The 24,622-nt window shown below is 36.6% G+C and overlaps 2 protein-coding genes across 2 annotated transcripts in view; both read right to left on the bottom strand.

The window, feature by feature from the left end:
* Positions 1-7,629, bottom strand: part of LOC102960647 (transmembrane protease serine 11G-like) — a 54,209-nt gene extending 46,580 nt beyond the window's left edge. Inside the window, exon 1 of the mRNA XM_007086956.2 lies at positions 7,529-7,629. Coding sequence (XP_007087018.2) covers positions 7,529-7,629 — 101 coding nt within the window. The remainder of the gene's footprint in view (positions 1-7,528) is intronic.
* Positions 7,630-7,898: 269 nt separating this feature from the next.
* Positions 7,899-24,622, bottom strand: part of LOC102960934 (transmembrane serine protease 11F) — a 39,051-nt gene continuing 22,327 nt past the window's right edge. The window contains exons 5-10 of the mRNA XM_007086957.2: positions 23,683-23,846; positions 21,438-21,476; positions 16,457-16,658; positions 14,284-14,543; positions 11,920-12,062; positions 7,899-8,057 (exon numbers count right to left, since the gene is read on the bottom strand). Of these exons, the coding sequence (XP_007087019.2) occupies positions 7,899-8,057; positions 11,920-12,062; positions 14,284-14,543; positions 16,457-16,658; positions 21,438-21,476; positions 23,683-23,846 (967 nt within the window). The remainder of the gene's footprint in view (positions 8,058-11,919; positions 12,063-14,283; positions 14,544-16,456; positions 16,659-21,437; positions 21,477-23,682; positions 23,847-24,622) is intronic.

Below are 24,622 nucleotides of genomic sequence, written 5' to 3'. Positions count from 1 at the left end.
TGAATGCATGATTTGGAAAGATCACAAACAGCATTAGATATTCTAGAATCTGGATACATGCAAGAATTGCCCCATCCTTTCACTCATACAAATTTACACAATGTTACCCCAGACTCTGTTTCTCCTTCCTGTCTCTGTGACTATCTCATTTTCACATTAAAATTTCCAATAAAAATCCAACTTGTTAAACCTTTCAAATCCTAAATATGAAATTGTTAGCATGGTTTCCTGAAATAAAAAACACTAACACGACCGTATTGTCTTCAACAACAGCCAAGGAAAAGAAAAACCTATTCAATTTCCAGTTCGCGATAATTTTCAGAAGTAGAAACCACAACCTGAAACAAATCTGTCAAACATGAAATAAAGTTAAACTTACTGATACATCATACTCTGCTGAGAACACAAACTTCTCCACCTCCGTGTTTCTTAAGATTTCTTGTCAAATGAGTAGCATCCTGGGCATTCTTTCAGACTTGTAAGCTAACTAAAGAAAGAATGCTTAAGGATTTAGAATAAACTAGTTTAACAAGTTGGGATGGGTACATTTTAGCCAATAGTAGGTTTTGAAGTGAAGAATCACTTGATAAGTCTTTGTTGCAGGAAGTAAGAATTTCCTGGCTTTGGCTAATGAAAATAAATGAGAAACAGTAGCGCCTACAAAACCTAAGCAACACCCTTGAAAACTTGGAGAAGTTTTGTATTTGTCTTTCGAGAGGTGTCACTCTTCCTTCTGAGTCATTACAGGTCTAGTCCTCAGGCCCTGCTCTTCCTCTCTTTCAGAAGCAATCGTGAAACAAGACCAAAGGTTTTCGTAAAACATTTGATAGCCCTTGACTTTTTTTTTCTCAGTGCAACGGTACCTGTACTCATTATGCCTGGCCCAGTGGTTCATTTGTGTGTATTCTAAAGGGGAATCCAGCTTCAAGGTAGAAAAATGAAAATATATTTGTGCCAACCGCCATTTTAAAAGGCTTCACCAGCTGATCATACTCTCTTTCATATGCTCTTTGTAGCTACGGCTGTATCTGCTTTCTTTGACTTGGAGTTTTCGTTTCTGTTTATCAAGTCCTTTTTTTTTTTTTTCCTATTGTGTCTTTGCCCACGTGCCTAAAATATCCTTTCCCTTCTTTCTTGCACAGTTCTCAATTCAAAATCCACCTCACTGTAAGATTCAAGTAATTTAATTAGAATCCGTCTACACAGAGTCCTGAGACTTTGAAAGCCTACATTCTCGGATGACTCCTCCAGATTTCCCTGGCTCTCACACTATCTGAGCAACCCCTCACCCATGCTTTCCCTTCAAGCTGGCATCTAGTTTTACTTTTTCTTATTTTCAGGTCTATGGATCCATCTCTCCTGTTAAAGAGTGAAACATTTGAGACTAGAAACTTTGATGTCTTTGAATGAAAATGCACTTATCAGCACCTCTGCAAACACTTGAACATGTGGTACTGTCTTTCTTTTATAACGTTGATTTGACAATCCACATTCACTCACATTTCCATCCCTCTTTTGTTTTGAAAAAAAGTTTTTGGCAAGACAGGAACACACAATAATTACAATTGATAAGTGATATATGGACAAAATGTTCAAATTAGCTAATAAATAAAAATTCTATATCTTTGCCAATTTTTATATTAATGAGTAACAAATTCCTATAAACTTAACCACTTAAAACAACAGCCATTTGTTATCTGTTTTTATTCTGCTGATCAGAAGTCTGGGCAAGTTCAACTTTGTTCTCTGCTTTCTGTCTCATAGGTGGAAAGCAAGGTATGAGCTCAGCTAGGTTCTTTTGTGGAAGCTATGGAGGGAAATCATGTTCCGGCTCATTCCAGTCATTGGCAGAATTAAGTTCCTTGCAGGAAGGCTAAGTTCCCTGTTCTTTTGCTGCCTGTCAGCTAAGACTGCTCTGCTCCTAAATGCTATCTGCAACTGATACACAGTTCTTTCCATCTTCAAGCAAGAAATAGTGCATCTTCTCATACTTAGAATCTCTGACTTTTCTTCTACCAGAAAGAGAAATTCTCTACTTCTAAAAGATTAGGTTAAACCTACCTGGAAAACCTCCTTTTTTATTAATTCAAAGTCAACTGATTAGTAATCTTAATCATATCTACAAAGTTCCTTTTGCCATGTAATGTAACATTATCATGGACATGTGTATCTCATTTTATTTACAATGAGATTAGGACAGAAGATCTTGGAGGACCATTTCAGAATTCTGCCTCCCTACCACAACATTAAAATAAAATATTATTTTCTATCCTTTTACCTATATGTTTAATAATGTTAGTAGATTTTAGTGAAAATTTAACATCATATACTCTGGGAATATGGTCAGGTGGTATAACAGTTTCAGAAAGCACACTTGCTAAAATGATGGGGGTGGGGAAGCTTCTATGCAAAAGGGTTCATTTGCGATGCAACATTACAGTGTATAAAGGACTAGCGGTACCTTTTTAAAAACTGAAGTGAAGAATGCCAAAAGGAAGAAGCCAAGATGGGAGATTAAAATGGAAAATAGGAAGAGTATAATCATGAAATTTTTTAACATCAAGAAAATGGATTTTGTTTTTTACTCTATAGGTCAAGGTCTCTTAATTTCTTTTAATGCCATGTCTATCTTTGGCTGTGGATCCCTTCTCCTAAAAATGTGTGTTTTTTTTAGATGCATAAAATAGAATACACAGAATTATAGGGAAACCAATATATAGTAGTATAGTTATGGGAAAAATTTTAAATTTGTGACAGAGTAATAAATATGTTTTCCATTAACATATTAAATCACAGGATTTAGCAATGTTGAATAACAGTTTCAAAGCTGCGATGCGCATAAACATATTTTGATAAGTATGTAACAACTGTTAAATGAAGTAAAAATATCTATAATCTCTCTTGGTGACAAAGTCACTGATATAACTTATGTTACTATTTTTATTTTTGTTTTTTGGGTTTTTTATGCCTGTTTTATAATAGAAAGAAAAAGCAAATTTCTGTTAAAAGTTAGTGAAAATAAAGTTAAGATTTTTTTTCTATCCAAGTTGTTGGGCTCTAAATTAAGTAAGTATCTCTTCTGTAGGAGATGGAGAAATTAGAGGTAATTGAAACAGAAACGCAGGAGAATGGACTAGAGGACATCAAGTTGGAGAAGGAAGATCATTTTGGAGTTCTTCCAAAAATCTAGGCAGGGGATTATGGAGGCGGGGTCATTTGGAAGTTAGAGTCATTTGGATTTATGAGTTCAAAGAATTGTAACTAAGTGTGGATTATCCACTTGGCTGTTGAAATTGACTACAAGGAAGACAGAAGTTAGGGAGAGAGATCTATTTTGAGCAGACACCTAGTAAGTCAATAATTGTGAGGAGTGATCAAGAGGTTGGCAGTAATTAGGAGGCACAATGTGTGGAATAGATAGAGGTATGAGCCTATATACTAAAAACACTACATGTTTTATACTAGTGTGTAGCAGTAATTGTTGGAAGACTACACAAGTATTTAGAAGCATATAATTAAGAGTTGGAGGAATTCTGACTGAGTTTGGAGTTCGAGCCCTGCCTTGGGCTCTGTGCTGACAGCTCAGAGCCTGGAGCCTGCTTCAGATTCTGTTTCTCTCTCTCTCTCTGCCTCTCTCTCACTCACATTCTGTCTCTTTCTCTCTCAAAAATAAATAAAACATTAACAAAAAGAAAATACTAAATATAATTCAACAAAACACTGGCATTTGCAAAATACACAAAGCAACTAGTATTGATAAATGAAAATGGTAACACTGTATAAAAATTTATGACAATCTTAGTGCACGTTTGGCATCAACCATGCTGGTATCGGTATCCAGCAATAAACTTTGCACTTTTCAAACAGGTTTTAAATATTCTCTGATTTTTAGATGGTATTATTCAACAGGAAAGTTTCATAAACATCATGAGGTAGGTAGATTAATGTTGCATTTCACAGATTGAAGCAGTTGGAAGCAAAGTTTTTAATTTTTATGACAAGATTTTTAATTTTATGACATGCTTGCATTTCTTATTAGCCATGTTAAAACTTTAAGGCAAGGAAAATATTGAAATCTGTAGAAGAATGTTTATTGTAAGTATTTACAGAAACAGCTTAGGGCACCTGGGTGGCTCAGTCGGTGGTTTGTCTCTGTGCTGAGTGTGGAGCCTGCTTGGGGTTCTCTCTCTCCTCTCTCTGCCCCTCCTCTGCTCACGCGCTCCCTCTCTCTCTCTCAAAAGTAAATAATAAACGTTAAAAAAACCCAACTCAATCAAAAATTTTAATTTGCTGAATTTTAGTGGGCTTTCTGTGTTTTATCTATTCATAAAACAGATTTTCTAATGAGGCAGTGAAAAGAGCAAAGAGAAAGACATTGGTTGTTTAGTAGAGTTCTTTTGCTGCTTGTTATTTAAAAATATAATCTAGATTTTTAATTTATACCATATTAAGGTTTTAAATTTGCTGCCAATTTACCTAGCTCTGCAGCTTTGCCTCATTAAAATTATCCTCCTTTCCTTAGGTATAGTTGGATATACTTTTGTTGTTTGTCTTAACAGTAAAACTGTTTTGGTCCAATGAAACTTTGCTGAATACTATGTGAATTTAATTTTCCTCACTTTTTTTTTTTTTTTTTTTTTTTTTTTTGCACAGAGAAACATTAGCTGGCAACAATCTAATTCCTGCGACTTCTAGAACTGTAATGTTCCTGGCTAGCGACAGCCACGTAACAGATGAGAGTAGTGGGGGAAGACTAGACTGGCCACAAGGGTTCCAGTCATTTGTAACAAGGTTATTTTTCACTCTCATGAGTGCATGAAGGAATGCCTTAAATACATCCCCTCACCCTCAAACAAACATATTAACAAAGTGACAGATTTATTCAGTTGAAGAGGGTAGATTCCCATTGATGTACTTTTACTCTTATTGTTGAATTGTGAATTTCATTGAGAGATGGTTAAACATTGCAAAAAATTTGGTCCATTGTTGTTCTAGCGTTAAAAACGAACTCTTTAGTTCTCATGGCACCCCAAATGCCATCAGGATTCCACAGGGATTATGTGCTGTATTGTTTACTGTCAGTTTAATGGATTTGACCTTTCAAAACAATATGTCAAGCAAATTTTGGTGGTTTTTGTTTGTTTGTTTTTTTAAGATGAGAGTATTACTATAACATTTACAACACAGGAGGCAAAACCCAGGTTTGTTTGTTATTTGTTTGTTTTTTAACCACAATATTTTTGCAAAATTCACAAGGCAATACTATTTATCAGTAAAAATGTGAACACTATTTTAAAAAATACAACCTTTTTTTAAAATCTTAATGTATTTGCAACATCATCTGTACTGATATCAGTTTACAATAACACACTTCACATTTGTTTAGCAGGCTTTAAACATTCTTTGACTTTTCAACTTATTATTCAACAGGAAAGCCTCACAACAATCCCATGAGGTAGATAGTTAATGTCCCATTTGGTAGATGGAAAACATGAGGTAAAATACATTGCATGACTCCTATAACACCACTCAACAGATCAGGTATCAAACTAAAAATAGGACATATGAATCCCGTTTTAAAAATCCACTTTTCCATTTCTCGGATTTACTTATGGCCTTTTGTATTTATTGCTCTCATTTGTGTTAAAATGTCACTGAATTGAATTTGAACTGAGCATTGAATCATTTAAATCAGTGTGCAGTTTCACAGGCACTTCTATGCAAAAAAGCTATCAGTCTTCTGAAATGTAAATATAGTTACACAAAAGCATATATTCATTGTTAGAGAACTTACACAGTAGAAATTTATTGATTTTGTAGACAGATTTGTTTTCCTCTTTCTACAAAAGACTATGTTTAGCTTTAATATAAAAAGGTCTATTATGAATCAAATACATCTTAAATATGCTAAATACTCTCTAGGAAGCTTTTGTTTCTCTGCATAGAAGGAAGTATAAATATTCAAGTTTTTACTCTGCTTCTTCTATTGATATTTAGTTATTAGCAGTCATCAACTCAAAAATTTGGTGACATTTTCCTTTTAAAGGGGAGTGTGAGTGGATGACCCTTTTGTGTTTATTGTATCTCAATATTAAGATGTAAATGATAACTAGGAAAGTTTTTAAGTTATATTTATCTTGTCTACATATGTTACAGATAAACATACATACATGTAAATTAACAAAAGTTTGTCATTAAAGAAATAGAAAGGCTAGATTTTTGTCTGATATATCAGAACAAGAAATCAAGCACTTTGGTCGTACATGTGAACCCTGAAGGTGAATACCGCTGCATCTCTGTAGTCACAACCCCGGTGACTGATGACCACACACCCCACAACTATGTCTATAACCAGACACAGTCCTAAACATATTGAGATATCAAAACATGATTTTGAAAATCCAGTAGATCACTTAGGGTTTTTTTTACAGTGTAATTTAAGCATTCTTAAATCAATTACATGATTTTAAAGAAGGGACTGCTTTTAAAAACTATACTGTTTTATTGAGTCCAAAGCACATTCATAATAATTGACAGTAGCTAGTTCATATTGAGAGACTACTGTGTGCAGACACTGTTCCAAGTGCTTTACTTTTACTAATGCATTTAATCCTCATAACAACCATATGAGGTAGGTATTATTTTTATTCTAATTGTAGAGATAAAAGTGCTAATGCACAGAGATGTCAAGAAACCTGCATCAGGATGCACAGTTCATACGTGGCAAAGCCAACGTTTAGCCTGGGCAGTCTGCTTCCAAAGCCTGTGCTCTCTGCCATTAGACTCTGAGCTGTATTTAAGTCCCAAAGCCATTCACTCATTTGACAAAGTTAATTTATCTTAAAACTCATGGAGGCTTTCCTTTCTTCCACATACAGGAAATATCCACATAGTGCTTAATATATGTGAGGCACTGTCCGAAGTGCTTACGCAAATCAATTCTCCCAACCTGATAGATATCTGACCTGGCAGAGAGCTGAAGACTTTACAATTCTATGCTTACAAAGACACCAGTTACTGTATGCTGCTGTACATATTTCTAAATAAATAATTGGATAGCTCATTCCACCAAAAATCTAAGGTGTGTTTTTCTTGCTTTTAATCACTTGAAAGCAACTCAACTAGCCTAGGTCCCATCAGTTCTTTTTATCCTCCTCGTACACATGGAAAAATGCTCCCAAGATTCTTCTTTTTCTTCTTTCTGGCCTGACTTCAATTGATATATGGATGGCAAGATGCTGTTAAAGAATAAATCAGAAACACTCCTTCACAATACAGCTTTTATCCTGAAGCTAGTCTTTGTGTATGTAAGTGTTAACAGCAAGTTCAGGTACACCCAAACATCTTCTAAATCACAAGTCTTATTAATGACAATGCTTTGTATTATTATTTAGAAACACAGGTTAGAGTTCAAGTTATATTGTAATTCCATGCTTCTCCATTCTAGCCAGTGAACGTCCAGCCATCAGTCTTTGAATGTTGAAGCTCTGAATTCTCAGGGAAGACAGCTGTTTGATACAAGAGTCACAGGTGCTCCAGGATATACTCTGAGTAAGTTTTTGGCAGCCCTGGCAGCTCGTCGTATCCTGTGAAAAATGATGTTCCTTGTCTTCCATTGGGGGAAACCATTATAAATAGTCCTCTTATTATAAGTACCACAGTTTCCCTTGTGAGGAGTTGGTGCTATTGCCATTTGCTCTGTCTTCCTCCCACAGGGTAGAGAAAGAGTTCGGTCACTTGTGTGCAAAGACCACTTCATGATATTACATAGGTCTGAGTCAGAGGATTTCTTGACATCCAGAAAAAGCACTGATCCAAACCGCATGAATAAAAATAATATACAATATGCAAGAATTTCAGCTTCATATGCCATGCATATAATTCATAGACAATTCACTCTAGATACCAGTCTTTGAGGCAATCCATCCTCGATACTGAGTCACTCTTGTATAGACCCCAGGTTTCTTGGGAAGAGCACATGATTGTCCCCAACTTACTATACCAACTAAGTACCAGATGTCATGATTATCATAAACCAGAGGACCACCAGAATCGCCCTTGAGAAAAAACAAAAATATATTTAGAATTATAAACTCTTACTCGGGAGGTAGGTCACTGCAATCATCTCCCTTCCACAGACAAAAAGGAAATTGGCACGCAGAACATGCAGCGAGACTAGAGATAGATTATATAATGTTTCTCTGAATTGAGTTAAAATTTTATTCTAAACTTTAAAGTGCAATGGTTACATTATTTCTGGTTCAGCATCCTTGTTTTTTTTTTAAGTCCTAGTTTTTTTTTTAAGTTTATTTATTTTGAGAGAAAGAGAGGGAGAAAGAGAAAGAGAGAGAGCGTTAGCACAAGTTGGGGAGGGGCAGAGAGAGAGGGAGAGAGACAATCCCAAGCAGGCTCCACACCGTCAGCATGGAGTCTGATGCAGGGCTCAAATTCAGGAACCATGAGATCATGACCTGAGCTGAAATCAAGAGTTGTACGCTTAACCAACTAAGCCACCCAGGTGCCCCCTTGCTAGTTTCATTAGACGCTTTTTGCATGGGTTAGTAAGTATATATACAAAATATTAAATATGAAGTTAGTATATATGGGAATAGGTGGAAAGTTTTGATAATCTCCGAATATTCTTAGCTAGACTCAATGTTATAGACTGATTCTTGGTCTCCTTGGCTTTCATGCACCTAATTATAATTATGCTTGCTTGATGAATTTTATATAAACACTCCTAAATCTGTTTTGGAATAAGGACAGTTAAGTACATAAATAGATATACATGTAGAGGTTAAAAGTGTGGTCTTGGTATTTGAACCGCTTATGTTTTAGGATTAGCTCTATCAATTACTGTCTATGTGACTTAGGGTAAAATATGTAAGCTCTCTGTGCCTGTTCTACCTCATTCATTTATTCTTTTGTGAAGTACTTAATAAGTTCCAGCTATGTGTCCCAGTCTCAGGCCTGGAACCTGCTTCAGATTCTGTGTCTCTCTTGCTCTCTGCCCCTCCCCACTCATGTTCTGTCTCTGTCTCTCAAATTAAATTAAACAAGCCCACAAATAAATGCAAGGTGACTACTATGGTAAATACTATGGAAACATACATAGGGGAATAGGACTGGTCAGGGAGGTCAGGAAAGTTTTCCTTGATGAGATGTAATTGAGCTGATATCTAAAGAATTTAATCTTTATGAAAAGGGAGGTGGCTATATAACATGTTCTAGGCAAAGGGAACAGTACTGCAAATGCTCTGTGACATGAAGAAACCTGGCATATGCAAAAGCCTGGGGCAGCATGGATAAAAAGGAGTACTGAAGAGAAGATAACAAGGGGGCAAGTGACTGTGATGAGTCTGTAAAGGTCAAGAAAACTAGTCCTGGAGAAACCCTGAGGGTCTTGCTTAGAAGTTATATTTTCTATCTTAAGACTGAAGGTAAACCACTGGAGTGTTTTAAGAAGGAGGCTTACAAGATCAGATTAACATCTTGTAAATCATCCTGGCTTTCATTTGACTAATGGACTACAGGAGCATAAGTGTGAATATAAGGAAATGAGCTAGATGAATAATTCCTTTAGATCAGGGAGTGTGAGGAAAAAGTAGGGAAAAGGAGGTAAAATCCATGGGATTAAGTAATCTGTTGGGTATGGGGGAGGGAAAGAAAGCTAGAATGTCTTCTAGTTTTCTGCTTTAACAGAGTGAAAAGGGATGCCATTCACAGAGACAAAATAAAGGAAGAGGGTCAGGTGGGGAGGGAAAAAGAACAGAATCAGGTGCAACATTTTGAATTTGAGATATCTTTGAAATATCCAAGGGGAGTTGTCAAGTAGGAGTTGAATATATAAATCTGGAGATAAAAGGGGAGGTTGGGGCTAAACGTATAAATTCATGAATCATCTGTCAAAGGATGGCATTTGAAGCTAAAGAGGAAAAGCAAATCCTCTAGGGAGAAAGTATAGAGTAAAAAGAGGAGCAGACATAGAATAGATCAAAATTTAATGGCTGAGATTAAGAGAGTGAACCTGAAAAGGAAACAGAGAAGAAGTAGACAGAGGTGTAAGTTGAAAATCATTATAAGCCAAGGAAGACAAGAAAGAGGGAGTGGTAGGCATTATTAAATGGTGCTAAGAGGGGAAAAAAAGAAATAGGACAAAAATACATTTACTGGAGGGCATTGGTGGGTTAGTGAAAACCTCAGGAAGAGCTATTTTGAAGTGAAAGCGCAGAAATCATATTGAAATGGTTTGAAGAGTTAGTGAGAGGTGAGAAAATTGAGACAATGGATATAGACATTTTCCCAAATATTTCACGGTAAAGAGATAAGATGCAGTGCTAGCTGGAGGCATTATAAGTCAAGAAAAAAAGTTAGAGGTTTTTCCCCCTAACTTGAGAGATATGAGTAGAGAAGGAGCTAGGTATAAGAGAAATGTTAACTATGTTAACTATGGGTTCAGATGAAGTCAGGTCTGCATTCATGGTGTTGGAAGATGAGGCAATGCTCCACTTAACGATTTCTACTTTTCTTTGAAAACTGGGAAGCAAAATTATCAGTTGAAAATAAAGAGGTTGAAAAAAACCAGAAGTTAAGGAAAGTGGAAAATGTTGAGTAAGTTCAGAGAAAGGTAGATTTGGAAAAAAAAAAAAAGAAAAATAGTAGGATTGTCACTTTTGTTATCTGAAACCTAAAGTGGAACCAATGTGTTATGTTGTATTTTTTCCAGGAGCATTTGACATCCTTGGTGCAGGCAGAGAGAGAGAGTAGATTGTGAAGTTCTTCCAGTTTTGGGACTTTGTCAGACAGAAACACTGAAAAGACAGATCAACAAGAGAACTTAGGATATTAGCAAAAGTGTTCAGAAAATGATTAATAGTGAAATCTAAATTGGACAAGTGGACAATGGAAGAAAGGATTAATGGAATGTGATAAAGCAGAGAAGCGATGGTCTATAGGTCTTTATGAAGTTGAAGAAAAGTGGTATTTTATTTGGCCAACAAATATCTGTGCCAGGCACTGATTTAGGTGTTGTTAATACAATAGTGAATTAAATAGACCCCCCCAAATCTGTGCCTTCTTGAAGTTTATATTCTAGTTTAATGGGAGAGACAGACAATAAACCATCTAAATAAATTGTCTGTTGGATGGCAATAGAAGGTAAAGGTAAAGATAAAACAAAGAAGGGACATAATGTACATTTGTGTAGGCTGTGTAAGTTGGGGAGTGAGGATGGGTAGACAGGGGTATAATATAAAGGGTATGGCCAAGGGAGCAGGAATAGCTTGACATGCAGGCAGGAAGTTAAATAGGAAGATTGGGGAATCAGTGTTCTTGGAGATGAAAGGCTCAAAATGTGGCCCTAGAAATGTGGCTCAGAAGTGGAGATCAATGGGAGTAGGAGGTCTAGGAACTAAGAATCCAGCATTTAAATGAGCCAGTGTTAATAATGCAGGCTTGGGATGGACAGGAAACCTGTTTCAGGTGTTAATGTCATTAATAGTGGGAGGGACACAGAGACTTGGAGGCCAGGAGATGAAGTAAGATACATGAGATATGATGCCAGAGCTGAATAAGGTGATCTTCAGAGGAGAGGTTTCTCTGTCTTTTGTTTCCAATTCTGTTTAAGAAAATAACAATAGAACAGAAGAGTAATTGTTTGAATCAAAAATAGGGAGCAATAGACTTTAATCTCCCAATTTGTAAAAATCGTACCTCTTTGATTTCACTATTTTAAATGAAATAAGCACTTGGCTTGACATACAGTAAATACTTAATACAAGAACTTTTTAAATTATGATTATTAAATAAGCTGAATTCTTGGTGAAATAGATGACTTTTTTTCTGCTAGGGGAAATGTATGCCAAATTTATAAATAGCTAATGGGAATTTTCAAAGTTTTGAACTTGACTTTGGACTTACCTTACACGCATCTACTTTTCCTTCCATGAATCCAGCACATAACATTCCTGAAGTTATCAGGCCATCATACACATCCTTTCTGTTACACACATCCGTGCTTATGGTTTCCACCCTGGCTTGCCGAAGTTTGTTTTGCGTGGGTCCTATTATATAAACACACACATACAAACACACACACATAAGCAAAAAATATGTTCTTTGAATATAACTGTATCTAAGACATGGAATAAGTATGTGTTGTATATTTCTAGGAACAAAAGCACAAAATCAAAAGATTATTTTATTAACATTAATTATAATTATTGCCTTATTTATGTTCTGTATCATAAATGTCTAAATTCAAGGAACCATGCATATGCATACCCCAATATTATATCATATCTGTGAATCTTCAAGCCATTAGAAATCCTTAAAACTGGGGCGCCTGGGTGGCTCAGTCGGTTGAGCATCCGGCTTCAGTTCAGGTCATGATCTCGTGGTCTGTGAGTTTGAGCCCCTCATCGGGCTCTGTGCTGACAGCTCAGAGCCAGGAGCCTGCTTCGGATTCTGTGTCCCTCCATCTCTCTCTGCCCCTCCCCCACTCATACTCTGTCTGTCTCTGTCTCAGAAATAAATAAACATAAAAAAAAGGAGAAATCCTTACAACTACATGTAATAGTGTGTGTGTTTGTGTGTGTGTGTGTCTACACTTTTTTTTTTCATGAGGAGAGGGTTCATCACACTGATCTTGACTAACCAGTAGCCTTTTATGTATAAGGAAATCAAGGCTCAGGGAAGTACACTGATTTTCTGAAAGATATTCAAGTAAAAACCAGTACATGAGCTGCACAGAGCTATGTTCCCTACTCTGTGCTGTAGCGAATTATTTAGAGGTGACTTGAAGCATGGGAAAAAGAACCGATGCCCACAATATGCCATAAATGTGATGCCAGTACAAAGCAAGACTGGATTTTAGAAGAAGGTAAATAGCATATGGTTCCAGATTGAAGCTGCTGGTGAATAGTCTTACACTAGTGATAAGAGAAGAGAACACAAAAAGAGACTTATAACAACATCTCACAAAGTCACGCTAGAGATGCATGGAGCATTTGGGAAATTTCACATATAATAGAGTTCTGTCAAGAAAAAAAAATCCAGATTTAAATACTTATTAGCAAGGGTGCCTGGGTGGCTTAGTCGGTTGAGTGTCCGACTTCGGCTCAGGTCATGATTTCACAGTTCATGTGTTCGAACCCTGCATCGGGCTCTGTGCTGACAGCTCAGAGCCTGGAGCCTGCTTCAGATTCTGTCTCCCTCTTTCTCTGCCCCTTCCTGCTCATGCTCTGTCTCTCTCTCTCTCTCAAAATAAATAAACATTATAAAAAATGTAAATATATATTAACATTTGTCTCTTAATTTTTTCAGGATATCTTTGACAGAACCTTAAACATTTATTTCCCATTTTATTTTATCTGGTTTTTTTTTAAGTTTATTTTGAGAGAGAGAGTATGTGAGTAGGGAAAGAGAGAGGGAGAGAGAATCCTGAGCAGGCTCCATGTTGTCGGCACAGAGCTCAACACAGGGCTCAAACCCAGTAACCAGGACATCATGACCTGAGCTAAAATCAGGAGTTGGACACTCAACTGACTGAGCCACCCAGGCACCCCTTTTTTCCCATTTTAAAATATTCAATTAATCTCTCTATTTAGAGTGAAATGAACTGGTACCTAGAAATATTAAATTCTGGTCTTCAATTTATAAAATTTTAGAACTGATGTCTTTGAACCAACCAGGAGGTGACACAGGTGAAAAGAAATGTATGTTAAATTAAATAATCAAAATGAAAATTCTCAAAACATTCACAAAACACTTTTATGTTTATGGTCATCATAAATCCCCATTAAATGAGGAAGAAAGAAAGAAAGAAAGAAAAAAAGAAAGAAAGAAAGAAAGAAAGAAAGAAAGAAAGAAAGAAAGAAAGAAAAAAAGAAAGAAAGAAAAGAGAAAGAAGAGAAAGAAAGTTATCAGTAAGACTGTGATCTGAAGTATATGCTAACTAGGAGCTTCTACATTGGGAAATATACAATTCAGAATCATTTACTCCCTTATAGTCCCATAGTATTTTGTCCCTTCTTGTAGCACCTAAAGTAGTCTGATATGCTGTTCTCAGTTAGCCTCACCCCTTTTTCATCATTGCTCCAATTAATTGTGAATTCAAGGAATGGGACCTGATTCCTTTTTAACCTACAAATTCCTGTTCTGCTCTGGGCTGTACACATTGGAACCATCATTATTTTTATGAAAAGTCTAAAGAGAAATTCTCTAGGACAGCTTGTTAGAGCTCAAGACAATTGTGTACTAAGTATATTAGGTTGAACCACTCACCATCATCTACAATGGATCCAAAACCTGTGACAAATACACTTGTTTTAGGTGGCAACTTTATAGATGAATCTGGGAGGCAAACTCTCTGGACTATATTTGAAAACTCAACTCGGTTGGTAAGCTGAGCCAAGGCAATGTCATTTTCATTTGTTTCCCTATGGTAATTTTCATGAAGGATAATTTTCCCCAGGCTTCGTTGCACTGCAGGTGGTGTAATAGTTGTACCAAAAGTAGCAATCCATTGACTTGGGTCTTTATTTCTGCAAAAAAAATCACAGGGTAAGATTTGTGATGCTTACCTGTGTCATCTAAAAAAGATTGAGACTGTATTTCTCACAACTATTGGGATTATGCTCCTGAAAAATCTCTCTGGTGAGAGAATTTGCAGTTGTTGGCCTTAAGGCAGAGAGTTTAAAATATTAATGAGACAAATGCGAGTACAAAAGCTCTTAAAGATATTTTGGAATTTCCATGCTTTGTTTAGATTAATAGTAGTAATGGGTATTTTATAATTAATTGTCAATCTTCTAATTCCTTGTTCATTAAAAACTCTTCAGATTCTCTTTCTTCTATAATTTCAATGAAATGTGTAGAAATTCATTTTGTTTTGGGTAATATGGATAGTAGGAGGCATTTTCCCTGCGTATCAGATACTTCATCCATTCTAACTTTATGACTCACTTGTTGGCTCTTGTTTCTGGGTCTTACCATGATCTTTGGGACAAAGTATAATCTGGCCTGCTTCACAAACCCTCATGTGTATACAGGTTTGTTTTTTTGCCCTCTGCCCATACACAACCCCAATATTCAAGGGCTAAGCAGATTTAACTCCATGTCAGGCTGTTAGAGGTTCTTTCCTACTCCCCAATCCCTTTAATCTGGCTTTCTCAGTCCCTCTTAGTATTTTTCAGGCTCTCCCTTCACACAGAAGTTTTTCTCTCTCACGAGGTTGTATTACAAGGAAATTCTGTCTAGTCCTATTATCTCTTTACCTCCCTATTTGTCCTCAAAGTCCAGTTCCCTCTTTTTCTAATTATTCCTGTGAGGAATGACTAGAAATACTGTATATATAAACTTGAAATTCTCTATGTAAAGGAAACTTATGTAGAAGGAAATCACACAGAGGAGAACTCATAAAGGGGATTTCCTCATTCATACAGGATTACAATGCTGGTGAATCATAAACTTCTTAGTGAAAAACCAGAAAGATCAGTGATTTTCAAAGTACTCTGCACTGCTTCAGGATGAGCAGGACTGGTGGGTGTGGGAGTAGGGAGGGGGAGGAAAGGGACATGGTGGGGAGCTGGAGATAGGGAAGGCTGTTTTACTTATTTATACTTTAAAGGAATGTTTTATTTGATGCAGAAATCTTAGGGCTGAAGATTTCTTTTGAAAACTAGAATTCTGGTAGATAAGAAGACATATGTGATTTCAGTCCTTAAGGAACTCATAAACCAATTGAGTAGATCAAATAGAGATACCCTATCCCGGGAGGCCTGAGTGGCTCAGTTGGTTAAGTTACTGATTCTTGATTTCAGCTCAGATCATCATCCCACGGTTTGTGAGTTCGAACCCCACATTGGGCTCCATGCTGCCAGCACAGAGCCTGCTTGGGATTCTCTCTCTCTTTCTCTCTCTGTCCCTTTCCCACCTGATATCTCTATCTCCTTCTCTCAAAATAAATTAATGAACATTAAAAAAATAAATTATAGAAATACCCTATCACTCCGTGCATTATGTGCCAGAAAGGAGACCTCATTTAAAAGGCCCAGCTCAATCCATGCTTTATGGATAAGGACACTGAAAATCAGAAGTTAAATGGCTTGCCCAGGTATGTGATAGATCCAGCTGGTTAGTGTCAGAGAGAGATGGCCTGGGGCTCCTGACATGCTGTCAAGAACATTTTCATGATGTCAAGGACATCCACACTGGTTCACAAAGGTTGGGATAGTTTTTCATGAACACCAAGGTACAAAGATTTGTCTTAAACACAATTTTTAAGATTACACTATTTCTGTAGAAAAAATACACTTATAAAATTTTAAAAGCTATTTGGATAATTGTAATATTGTCTTCAAAGTACACTGTATTTTTTCTTCACAACAATATAAGGCATTGTGCAATTACATGAAATTGCACTGGGGAAAGACTCCCAGCAGCCTCGAGAACTTACTTGCGGAAGCAGTGAGCTGCTGTGAGCAGCCACGTGTTACTGATGAGGGTGGCTCCGCACTGATGGCCGGAACCTATGAGCTGGAGGCTGGCCTGCCACGGCCACTCGCCTTCCATGGCTGTTTCCCTCCCTTGGACAATCCTCTCAGTAGAGGAGGATGCTGGTAAAGGCATGTTTGAAGATGTCATCCTTATTCCGCAGCCTGTCACAGAAATGTATGTTAGCTTGTTTTCATGAAAAGGGAGAGAAAAGAAGCATATCCTGATTTGCATAGGGTGCAGATGCTTTGGTAGTCCATTGTGCCTGCTCTTTTTTTTTTTTTTAATTTAAATCCAAGTTAGTTAGTTAACATATGGTATAATAATGATTTCAGAAACAGAATTTAGTGATTCATCACTTACATATAACAGCCAGTGCTCATCCCAACAAGTGCCCTACTTAATAATGCCCTTTGCCCATATAGCCCATCCCCCCACCCAACACCCCTTCAGTAACCCTCAGTTCGTTCTCTGTATTTAAGCGTCTCTTATGGTTTGTGTCTATATTAGTTTTACTTCCCTTCTCTTATCTTCATCTGTTTTGTATCTTAAATTCCACATATGAGTGAAATCATATGAGATTTGTCTTTCTCTGACTGACTTATTTCACTTAGCGTAATACACTCTAGTTCCATCCATGTTGTTGCAAATGGCAAGGTTTCATTCTTTTTGATCACCAAGTAATATTCCATATTCCATATTCCATATTCCATATACTACATCTTCTTTATCCATTCATCAGTTGATGGACATTTGGGCTCTTTCCATACTTTGGTTGGCTATTGTCAATAGTGCTGCTATAAACATTGGGTGCATGTGCCTGCTGTTCTTTAATCCTTTCCCAGTACTCAGTGTCTGAGGTTAATCTATAGGGGTCTTCCTGATCCTGTTGAGGTTCAGAAGAAATATTTACTAACATGTCAAGGCATCCAGTCTAGGAATTAACTTCTGTCTCTCTATATTAAGCATATATGGATGGATACATAGAGAGGTAGATAAAAATTTTATTGAGCATAAAAAAAAAAAAAAAAAAAAGGTTAGAGTGGGAGAGAGCCAAAGCATAAGAGACTCTTAAAAACAGAACAAACTGAGGGCTGATGGGGGGTGGGAGGGAGGGGAGGGTGGGTGATGGGTATTGAAGAGAGCATCTTTTGGGTTGAGCACTGGGTGTTATATAGAAACCAATTTGACAATAAATTTCATATATTTAAAAAAGATAAAAAATAAAAAGGATTTTACACCATGAAAAAAATATATATATATAGATCCTCTGCTAAGTGTTTTAGATTTATTTATAGCAAGCCACTTTTCAGATGAGGAAACTGAGCCTTGGAAACAGATCATAAAGTGCTAGAGGTCATCCAGCTGGTAAGTGAACGAGTTGGACGTAAAATTAGGAGGATCTACATCAAAACTTGTGTTCTTGCTCCTGAGAGATAGCCTAGTACCAAATGCAGGTCATGATTCTCCCTTGACATGAATTTATACACAGTCTTTGCAAGTCCTGAATTTAAACAGTCTTAAACAATAATGACCTTTTTTGGTTTTCTAAAATTTGAAAGACTAGTTTTAAAAAAAATACAGGAATGCCTAGGTGGCTCAGTCGGTTGAGCATCCAACTTTGGCTCAGGTCATGATCTCACGGTTTGTGAGTTTGAGCCCCATGCTGGGCTCTGTGCTGATAGCTCAGAGCCTGGAGCTTGCTTCTGACTCTGTGTCTCCCTCTCTCTCTGCCCCTCCCTCACTTGTGCCGTCTCACTCTCTCTCTGTCTCTCAAAAATAAATAAACATTTAAAAAAAAATTTAAATCAGATTCCCTGACAAGAAATCCTCAATTTGTTAGAGTTCAAATCAACCTTAAATAAGACTAGAAAGCATATTGATATATTTTATTAATGTGTCTTTCTTTTTTAATTTTAATAAGCTTTCACCCAAGTTGGGGCACAAACTCATGGCTCCAAGAGTCACATGCTTTACCAGCTGAGGCAGCCAGGTACCACTATTAATGAATGTACTTTTCAATTATTTATATTTTTATTAAAAATACTAGGTTTTTTTCATAAAGGAATATTTTTTCAGAAACAGGTTAAAAATAGACGCCTGTAATCATGTTTATAGATTCATCATAATTCCCTCTGAGTTAAATAGCTCCAGTTTAAGGTGACCATGAAATCAAACAGATGGGATTTCTAGGCTAATATATTGGTAGTACCTAATATATACTTCCTCTCCCAAATTCCTCTTAAAATATGCATGAAAGTAATGCTAATATAAATACTATCTACTAGTTGTGAGCCAGGCCTTTTATGTACTGTTACATATATTTTCTCTAATTTTCTCAATTCCTATGCTAGGTGTCATCCTCATATTGCAGATGAAAAATCTGAGTCTGGTATTTTTTCAAAGGCAACAGAGCAAAATCACCACAACATAAGGAAAAATAAGAAAAAAAATATATAAATTCTGGTAGAAACTCCAATAGCCAGTGGGGTTTGAGAGCAACTTCTTGGACTATATAAGCTCTAGCTTGTGAACCAGAACTGTGTGGAGAATCCTGGTAAGATGACAAAGCCATTGTCTTACTGCTATGGGGATTCCCCAGTCCAGGAAATTAAGCTACACTGCACTTGTTCCCAGCCAAGCAGATACTATAGGTTAAGCCATCCCACTATGACTCATAAACTCTTTTCTTCCTATGTATGTATGTATGCAGAAGCCACATTTCTGGCACACCGTCCTATAGAGAGATATAGGAAAGATGAGAAATTCTATGAAAATGTAGTTAACCTCATGCAGTGGTCTGAATGTGAACCTGTCAAATTTATGTCAAAATCCTAACTCTTACAGGTGATGGTATTACTAGGTAGGGCCTTTGGAAGGTGCTAAGTCAGGAAGGCAGAGCCCTCATGAATGGGATTAGTGCTTTGGAAGAGTTTCCAGAGAGATCTCTAGCCCTTCTGCTCATGGCATGATGATTCTTTAAATCTGTGAGTTGGAAGAGGGTCCCCACTGGACCACTCTGGTACCCTGGTCTCACACTTCTAGCCTCCAGAATTGTGAGCAACAAATTTCTGCTGTTTATAAACTACCCAGTCTATGATATTTAGTTACAGCACGAAGAACAGGCTGAGATGCCTCATAAAAAGTATTTAAGCAGTGAAAGGAAGAGTGCTGGCATCAGTGAATGCTACATTTGGTGGTGCAAAGGGGGAGACTGATGTAGTTTTCATAAACTCTGCTTGTAAGATCAAACCTTAAGCCTGCATCTTACTGTATAGTATGGTTAGGGACCCCCAAATCAGATGATATAAAAACTCAGAAGACAGACATATTTCTGAAAGTTATCTTCCACAAAAAATTTTAGGAAACATGTGTGTTACCAGCCAAGTTGTGCAAGTAAACATGATATTAATGTAACAAAAGCAGCCAAACATAAGAGGGAAAATATGCTGCGAGAAGAGTACACATAACAAAAGAGCTGTCGGTAATCAAATAAAATTCTAGATATCACAGGCATATCATAGCAGATATGAAATCCACATGGAAGAGGAAAAGTAACACCAGACAACTGAGATAAGTGGTTTGGGGGGGTACAGAATTGATAAGATCTTTCAGAATGTGGAGGAAAGTGACCTGAACTGGAACTAGAACTAATGATGGATATGGGGAGCAGAAAATGGAATTCAAATAAATCATTGGTGTTCCTGAGGGAGAAGAAAAAGAAAAATTGGAATGGAAATCAATCATCAAATGTACAATGGAACGTTTTTCCAGAATAAGACAAAAAAAACTGTACAGATTGAAAACATTCATAATGTCCTAGTCAAAATTCAGTGCAAAATATAATTGTCCAGATTTCTTGACAAAAAATTTAGGATAAAGATTTCCTACATTCATCCAAGAACAAAAAAATTAACCTATGTAAAAATAAAAAATGCAGCAGCCTTAGACTTTTCCTCTACAACAAAACACTAGAAGAAAATGGAATAATGTGTATAGAATTTATAGGGGAAAGTGTATGACCCAAGAATCCTATAAGAAATTGAGATAAAGGAAATCGAGAGAAGGCAGAAAATGTACACAGCAGATATTTTAACAAAAATGAAAGAAAACAGAAATTTAACAGGAAAAATCCTAACTAGTTACTACTTTAAAACATTCTCTTTAATTTGAGAGAATATTAAAATAGAAATATTTAAAGAGAATATTAAAATACAATGTTAGGTGGCATCTGGGTGGCTCAGTTGGTTACGTGTCCAACTAGGTCTCAGCTCAGGTCCTGATCTCACAGTTTGTGGGTTAGATGCCCATGTGGGGCTCTGCACTGATGGCGTGGATTCCACTTGGGATTCTCTTTCCTCTTTCTCTCTCTGCCCCTCCCCTGCTTGCATGCACACTTTCTCTCAAAATAAATAAATACACCTTAAAATGTTCAAAATACAATGTTAGAAATATAGTCACAAAAAGCATAATATCAAGAAGCTATGAATTTTCTTTTACTACATTCTGCAAGTCATAAAACTTAAAATTGTATTTGGTGTAAATTCATAAATTTAAATGTTTTAAATATTAAAAATAACCAGCAATAGGGGTGCTTGGGCTGCTCAGTCAGTTAAACCTCCAACTTCAGCTCAGGTCATGATCTTGCAGTCCATGAGTTTAAGCCCCACATCAGGCTCTGTGCTGACAGCTCAGTGTCTAGAGCCTGCTTTGGATTCTGTGTCTCCCTCTCTCTCTCTGTCCCTCCCACACTCATGCTCTTTCTCTTTCTCTCTCAAAAATAAATAAGCATTAAAAAATAATAACCATTAATAAAACACTAGGTGGTTTACAAAAACGTAAGATGAGCAAAAAAGACTTGATGAATTCTTCTTCTAACTTTTCTGTGACTTTGATTCATTATCTTTGTTATGAAATAGACAGTGGTGGGTTTTGGAACTTACGGCTGTTGAGAAGATTCCTCATCTTTTTGCTGTCGATAGCTGCAATAAACAAAAATTGAATTAGTTGGTCAAAGAATATGTTCCTGTTTATATGTGATTTTGTTCAAATTATCACTAGAAGAAATGCTTATTATCCATCTTTCAAGAGGGCATGAGATTTTTCAGTCAAGTAATATATACAATAACTCAGATTTGATTTGGTCTAAAATGTATAATTTTACATAGAAATGAAAAGAGAGCGTTTTGTTATTTTCTGATTTTTGCTATGAAATCTGCAAAGGACATTGGGAAAGAATGGTAAGGATAAATATCCCTGATTGCCTTCTTTGGGAGCCCTAGCATAACTGGAAGAGGCAACCTCTGATTCCCATGCAGCTGGTGCTCTCTGTATTAGGTGCACCAGACCATGCGTGTCAGGCACATGCCTGGTGGCCAGTGTAAAGGGGCAGCTCCAGGGAGCCAAGGGTATCACAGACTCTTCACAGCCCCGTTTCCGTCCCTGGTCTATAAACAATAGGAATTCAGTCAATACAAGTTGATGGTCTTCTCTCACTGGGGATTCTTCCTCCTGGTGAATATTGTAGAAGGTTGCTGCTCAGGCAGCAGGAACTAGAGGCATGAAGAAGCTCTGATATACAGCCTGTCCAGGGACACTCTCCCCATACCACTTTATGCCTCCCTTCTGTGACATCTTTTTCCCTTCACACTTTTCTTCACGTTCTTTTGAGTTCCATTTCATTGCATTTTTTTTTTTTTTGGTTTGATGTTTGTTTTGTTTTGTTTATTTGTCAGAGAAAATTGAGAGGTATATAACGATTTCCTCAGGAACACTGACTTCTCCACAAGAAGGGATATGAACCCCAAACTGTACTAGAGGTTTCCTGGGCATTTCATTTCTCTTTATGTAATGGGAGATATATATGTGGCAGAAGAAAATGTTTGTAGCAGAATTTTGGTTATGGAGTATGGTTATAGAATATAATTATTTGATATTAAAACAATAACCCGTAGGGTAAAAGGTCAGTGTGCATGACCAAGAAGTCTGAAAAATTATTTTTAAAAATATTGGAAAAATTATTTTTTAATTGTAAAAAAAATCCCTTTGACATGTCTTTTATGATGGATATTTTATTTTAGCATATATGATCATGCATTAGGAGAAATTATATTATCAGGAATTGAAATTTAATTTGAGATTGCCCTTTATGGAATGCTGAAAAATATCATCTTTTACTTTGGCATATAATTGATTAACACTTAAGGTAGATAGTACACTCTTCATTATTTCTAATTCATGAAAGTTGTCATTACTGTGTGTGAGGATTCTATCTCAAAATGGATTTTAAGGGGGTTTCCTGATTTCTAAAAACAGAGAAATTAACTTTAAATAATCTTTTTCTTAAATTCATGGATACTTTGACGGGAACAGACTTTCTGGTCCAAAGGGCAAATCAGGAATCTCTGCCCTTGGTGTACTTAATCAGAACAATGAACAGAACCAGAGCACCTACCGCACGTGAGACATCTGCTAGTGTTTTTGGGGAGGGGGTAAGGAACTAAAAAGCCACAGTACTCGACCATGAAACTTATCATTGGAACCCCATGGTTATGCATCTCAGTTTAGATTCCAACTAGCTAAAGGTAGTTTTAATTTCTTAACATCTTTATTTTTGTCTACTTTTGGGGGGAAACAAAATAACTTTTTTGATTTTATTTTGTGAGGAATAAAGGAGGAAATAAACAAAACATTGTTTTAAGTTGGAAATGATCCAGAGAACTTCTTCATAGATCATGGCAATGGTTCTTCCTACAGTGGTAAACCTTTCTAAAGATGTTGGTTTTCTTGATACTATAGGCGCTCATCCCCAGAACTGACCTGTAAAGATCTCTGGGAGTCAGAACACCTGTGCTTTAATTTTGGCCCCCCAAGGCTTGCTAATACCCTGTCTTATATCTTACTTGAGGCTCAGATTCCTTACAGTGGTGAAAATAATACTTTCCCTCTCATGCTTTTGCAAAGGTCCAACATGATACATGGGAAAAAATTTAGAAACCTTAGCAAAACCCCTAATCAAATATGAAAATAAATTCCAAAATTAAAATTTGCCTTATAGTGAATTTATATTTTAGATTTACATTGCTATATCAGTGGTGAAGTCTTAAAATGGGAGAAGACATTGATCTAAATTCTTATGAAAAATAAAGAGGATTGCCAAGGAACCACAAAGATGATAAAAGGACTTACATGTGAGCGTGAATGATGATTTGTTTATAGTCAGAGGCAACTGTTTTGTCTTCAGACTTTGATATAAAATCCTCTCAATTTTTTTCTTGATTTGCTCAGCACTATCAGTAGATGGGTATCGAAACATAAGCACCATAAGGATGTTCATACCTTGTTCATCTGGACTAAAGAGCAAAAAAGCAGATAAATAGAGATAATAACAACAAAGCCACCTCTCTAATTATTAACTATTTTTACCTATTAAGATTCCCACTAAATTTTTAAAAATGGATGAAATATGTGTATATCAGATTTCTAAATTATCTCCAGAAACGCTGAGTAGGATACAGAGCTGAAAAAAATTGTTCTCTCTCCTTAATTAGGTCACAGTCTGCAGGTGGTAGTGAAAGGAAGACATGTTCATGAAATCATGCTTTATATGCACTTAAACAATTTGCTTTTGAAGACATTATAAGCCACGGTAACCAACACCATTTTTCAGTAGTGGTGTGGCAGAGACAATGCTTTGTGCCCACGAAACCCAGTTACCTTTGCCTCCTGACCACAGGGCTAAATTTCATTCCCTAGCCTCCTTTGCAGTTTATTGTAACTCTAGTGAATTCTGTGGGCAGAAATGATGTATCCCACTTCCAGCCTGGCCCCTGAAAACTTCCCATACCACCCTCCCTGCTTTCACTCTTCCTGGATTTGCCAACCAGATACCAAAGATCTAGTGGGCAATTCCATTCTGCAGTCCCTCCCAGTACCCATGTCCCCTGTGGCCACTTCTGACTCTTTGGACTATGTCATGGAAATGAAGTAAACCTTTATTGTGTTAAGTTATTTATGTTTTGGAATTTGATAGTTTACGTATGTTTGGTAAGTGGATAATTAGAGAAAGCACTTATTAAAATAAATGTTTTGATAAGAGGTTCAAAGATATGCATTTATACCATGTATA

The sequence above is a fragment of the Panthera tigris genome, chromosome B1 (assembly GCF_018350195.1).
Source record: "Panthera tigris isolate Pti1 chromosome B1, P.tigris_Pti1_mat1.1, whole genome shotgun sequence".
Taxonomy (NCBI): Eukaryota; Metazoa; Chordata; class Mammalia; order Carnivora; family Felidae; genus Panthera; species Panthera tigris.
Note: the sequence above shows the minus strand (reverse complement) of the source record. Positions and strands in the feature narration are given on the sequence as shown.